Source organism: Megalops cyprinoides, chromosome 1, assembly GCF_013368585.1.
Source record: "Megalops cyprinoides isolate fMegCyp1 chromosome 1, fMegCyp1.pri, whole genome shotgun sequence".
Taxonomy (NCBI): Eukaryota; Metazoa; Chordata; class Actinopteri; order Elopiformes; family Megalopidae; genus Megalops; species Megalops cyprinoides.
The window spans coordinates 2,991,623-2,996,622 of NC_050583.1; the positions used below are offsets into that span (position 1 = coordinate 2,991,623).

General features: G+C 54.6%; 1 protein-coding gene across 8 annotated transcripts in view; it reads right to left on the reverse strand.

Moving 5' to 3' along the window:
* Nucleotides 1–5,000, reverse strand: part of LOC118778955 (brain-specific angiogenesis inhibitor 1-associated protein 2-like) — an 86,884-nt gene that overhangs the window by 56,125 nt on the left and 25,759 nt on the right. For 7 of the 8 annotated variants that reach the window (XM_036530806.1, XM_036530790.1, XM_036530775.1 and 4 more), the window contains exon 3: nt 1,978–2,064. The exons of the other annotated variant lie outside the window; for it this stretch is intronic. In XM_036530806.1, coding sequence (XP_036386699.1) covers nt 1,978–2,064 — 87 coding nt within the window. The remainder of the gene's footprint in view (nt 1–1,977; nt 2,065–5,000) is intronic. 8 annotated transcript variants of the gene reach the window in all.

The following is a 5,000-nucleotide window of genomic DNA, read 5'->3' on the forward strand; positions in this document are numbered from 1 at the left end:
ACACAGACACACACACACACACACAGACACACACTCTGCAGGCAGGACAGTGAGACGCAGGGACAGACCAGCCTCTGGAGGAGGAGACGCAGAGGAGACGCAGAGCCAGAAATGGAGCGTGGAACCAGACAGGCGGACTGTGTGGATGTGGAGCCTACAGAGACAATCCAAACGAGGGGAGACTAAGAGTTGAGAGTTAGGGTGGCAGGCGGGTGGGGGGTGCGGGGGGGGGGGGGGGGGGGGGGGGGGGCGGAGAACACAAAGCAGTTGAGCAGTGTCCTAAAATGAGGGTTTCTCCTGAGGAAGAGTACCCAACATGACGCTCTCACACTCCATTATCCCCCAGTCTGACTCAGATAATAGCGGCACATGAGTCAGGGTCTGGAACAGGCAGTAATGGCTTTCCGCTGTACAGACCAGAACAGGGGAGGCATCTTAACGGAATGTACTGTTCCACAACTGCTGAATGCCAAATTAAGAGTTCCACAAAAAAAAAAACAAAGCAAAGTAGCTAGCAGAAAGTTCCCTCTGTGGATAACGAAAGGTAGAAACGTTTCCAACCCTCTCCTGTCTCTTCTCGCCACCTGAGAGGTCCTCATGGGGAATCTCCTCCAGGTTTCAGCACTCTGAGATCTGATCTCGAAAGTTTAATGAGGAGGATTTCACTAGCAAGGGTTCGGACGCGGTTCTTTAACTGCTGACCAATCCAGTCGCTCAAAACGCTCAGCACTACAGCCAGGCAGCCACACTGTCCATCTGCAGCAACAATCACAGCCTCTCTCATCTCCATCAATCGCAAGCCATGACAGCGTGGGGAGGTGTCCCAGAAGACTGCGACTCCCCCCCAAAAAATAACCAAGCCTTCCACCCGATTCATTCAGTTTTGCCCCCCCCACCCCTCCCCACACACCTCCACTCCACAACATCCACCCTGCACTGCCTTCCACCCCAACAGCGCTTCAACTCCAGTCAAGCGGAAGCGAGAGGCAGAACCAGCCCGGCCCGGCCCAAACTCAGACAGCACCACTGCTTCTGTACCCAGCCAACAGCGGGAGAACGGCCTCAGCGATCTGTCCAGTGCTAATGCGGAGAGAGAGGGGGGGGGGGGGGAGAGGGAGGAGGAGGGAGAGAAAGAGGGAGGGAGAGAGGGGGGAGGGAGGGAGAAAGACAGAGAGAGGAAGGGAGGGAGAAAGACAGAGAGAGGGAGAGGAGGGAGGGAGGGCAAGAGAGAGAGGGAGGGAGAGGGAGAGAGAGAGAGAAAGGGAGTTGGGGGAAGAGAGGGAGAGAGATAGAGGGAGGGAGAGAGGGGGGAGGGAGAGAGAGAGGGAGAGAGAGAGAGAGGGCAAGAGAGAGAGAATGAGGGAGAGAGAGAGAGGGGGAGGAGAGGGAGAAGGAGGGAGAGAGAGAGAAGGAGGTGGGGGAAGAGAGGGAGAGAGATAGAGGGAGGGACGGCACCTGCCAGGGTAAACAACAGAAAGTTCCGCCAGCGAGTTCCCCTCTAAGGACGAACGATAAATAATGCATGGAGCTCCGCTGAAGAAAGAAAAACACGATGATCGCCATATTCATAAAGAGTTTAAAGAGCCAAAGCGAAAGGGAGGAGTGATCGGGAGTAATGAGGAACGTTCCCGCGCTCTGGGGTGCAATGACATTAAAGAGCATAAAATCCGCTCCTTTTAAAGTGGTGAGCAAACGAGAAGTAGACACAAACACAAACAATACCCCGGCAGCAGCTACCCAAAAAACTCATCTCAAAAGCTTTCCGCGAGTGTTGGGGGGTAACAGAGTTTTGGAGTGTCTGCTCGGTGGGGTTATACAGGCGGATGGGAACAGAAGCAGGAAGTGTCTGCGTTTGCGTACAGGAAGTGGCTGTTCCTGTCCTGGGGGAGGGGACACACACACACTACCCCCCACCTTCCCAATCCACACCCTCCATCGCTACCCCACGGGGACTCTACAGCCAGGTCCGAGACTCACCGAGATCCTTAGAGCCTTGACTCTCGCTGGCCAGCTCCCCCATCCGCACCAGAGCGTCGAAGTAACCCTTTGCGGCGTACGTAACACCTGCGAACAGGGAAGCAGTGGGCGTCAGGTCAGCCAGCGTCTCCCGGGTAACCCTCTGCAGTGCTCCCCCCGCACATAGCCCTCCCCTGTTGGAGGCGGGGGGAGGGACCGGACCTTGGCGTAGGTGACATACCACCCCCCCCCGTAGCGACGGCCCTGGGGACGCTACCGACAGCTGAGACCGGAGAGGGACTCTGACTGTTCATCAGGGGTCACCTGTCACCTGTGGTCACCTGTAGTCACCTGCGGTCACCTGCGGTCACCTGTGTGGTCAGCAGGTCTTGTGGCTCTCTTTATAAAACTAGCGCTAAGAGACAGAGAGCGGAGAGCGGGAGATCCGGGCAGTTCTAACGAAAACAGCCGCACAGGAAACCCCTGGTGAATTCCTCCGAGACGGCGACCACCCCTAACCTCGAAACACCACCCGTACCAAGACACTGGGACTGGTGCAACTCTGCCACAGATTTCAAAAAGCGAAATTCAAGAAAACGTGTTTATAGTCTCACCAGCTGGTATCGCACAGCCTGAGCTACTGACAGATCATACCCAGATCACAGTCAGCTGCGAGAGAGGAGGTTATGCTGAATATTACTCAGGTCTGTGGCAGAGACCCAGCGATGCAAAGCCACACACAACCTCATCCCCCCTCCCTATGAAAAAACGCAACCCGCCTTGGCTGCGTTTAGGACAAACATTAACAGAGTCGGCTCCGATCTGCGGAGGAATAATGTAGCTTTCACTGCGGCTGCCACAGAAAAAACGGGCAGATGCCAGACAAACGCAGAAGCTGACAAATGCCCCCCCCCCCTTCTTGCCGTGGAGCTCCTCAGGGGAAATTCAGAACAGAGCTAAAACGGGGTAGAGATGTTCGTCACTGCACCAATTACACATGGCTCCTGGAGGGCCCTAGGTTCTCTCCTATTCGCTCCCTGAAGGAAGGGTGCCACAGACCTCGAACCCGGCACCCCTCCCAGAAGACGGCCAGCCATGACCAAAATCCTCCCCTCAGCAAACTGAGCCCCGCGCATCCTACTTAGCAGCCCTTCGGATGAAAAATCTGATGAGGTCACACGGAGCTCCGGTGAAGAACGCTCTTAGCGGCTTATCCCAGATCTCGGTTTCTCCGGAACAAACTGGGCCAGCCGGCTCTCCGAGGGGACTCAGCGAGGCGGAGAGAGAAATCAGCACGGCCCAAATCATCTCACACCACAAGGAAACGGGTTCCTCTGCACAGCCCAAATCATCTCACACCACAAGGAAATGGGTTCCTCTCTCTGCAGGGCCCAAATCATCTCACACCACAAGGAAACGGGTTCCTCTACACAGCCCAAATCATCTCACACCCCTCCCCAGACCCCTGTCGAACGCGTGTCAATCTATCGAGGAAAAATAAAGGAAGGAAACGTGGAGAGAGGAGATCTCCTGGGGAGGGGTCAACGCCACGGATGCCTCAATGCCTAGACGCTTGCCTGGGAGAGTGTGTTAGCTCAACCGGGGGGAGTGGCCAGATATGTGTGTGTGTGTGTGTGTGTGTGTGTGTGTGTGTGTGTGAGCATGACGATGATGTGTCTCTGTTGATGTGCTTTCGATGGGTTTGCTGCTGAGGATTACACACGTGGGCGGGAGGCCTCCCAACCCACCAGAATGTGCCGAAATCTAAACCCCCCCCCCCGATCTCCGCTCCCCTATCTGCAGCACTCTTGCTTGGACCCCCCCTCGTCACCTTGTCCTGCGGGTTAAATGTCAGCTGCTGAGATAGGGGTCAATTCGGGCGTGTTTCTCTACGTCCGCCCACAGGGATGAGGGTGGCCTTGGAGTGGCACTCCAGACACAGACAGAGAGGGCAGCAGCAGGCTTAGCTGAGACACACAATTAATGAGATAATGAGACAGGAAATAATACGATAAGATACGAAGAGCATTATTCACCGCCCGCTCATCCCTTCTATGTGCGCTGATTGGGCGGATATACGATATCTCGCTTTTGAGCACGGCTGTCACCGCGCATGCGGTGAGGAGTTTCTGCCCGAGGGCCAGGTGCTGACGGACACCTGCGCCTGGAGCACTCTGTGTATACAGACATCCTGCTGCAGACGCCGCGCTAACGAACATCAAACGCTGTAGGTGGCCTTACACCAGCAGGGGAGCTGATGGAGAAATACAAAATATCAATATCGCCTGACCATTTTCATTATGATTTATTACTGTAAAATTCATTGGACAACTTTATCCAGGACAACAAATGTAGGACTCATACCACACAGAGCAGAGCTGAGTCCGTTGCTGAAATAAAGATTAAATAAATGAATTCATATTTCTATGGCAACAGTTGGTTGTGCACAGACCACACAGAAGCTAATGCTGGTCCAAACAGAGGCTGTATTCTGTGACTGATCTCAGGTCAGAGGTGGAGGGGCATGAGGACTGGGTGTGAATGTGTTTGTCTGAACATTCAACCTGGATATCTACCGGAGCAAGGTAGGGCTAAGACAGGCTGGGGGGGGGGGGAGGGGGTGGAGCCGATCCTGATTCAAACCAGTAACCTCCCGGGTGTCTCAACCACTACGCCACTGTTGGCCTGCTCAGACGAAACAGGCTACAAATGGTTAGTTACTGCCCCCGAACCTCCCTTATGTCACTGAAATGGAAGTGGGGGGAGAGGGGGGACGCGGTTTCTCACTTTCACTCCTGTCTGCTGAGACATTAGTTTGCTCTCAGACATTTTTACACGCCTACTTGCTACCACTCCATACTTCTACACTGATGGAAATTTCATTTGCTTGATGTGTAGTTAGTAAAGTGACTCCAAGCAATGAAAGCAGCCCAATCCCCATACACCACACCACCCCCAACAGACACACAGAAGCGGGGGATTTGAACCCGTGACCACCTGGTTACGAGCCCAGCTCCACAATCCCGGCGGCGCTCTGTCAGCCT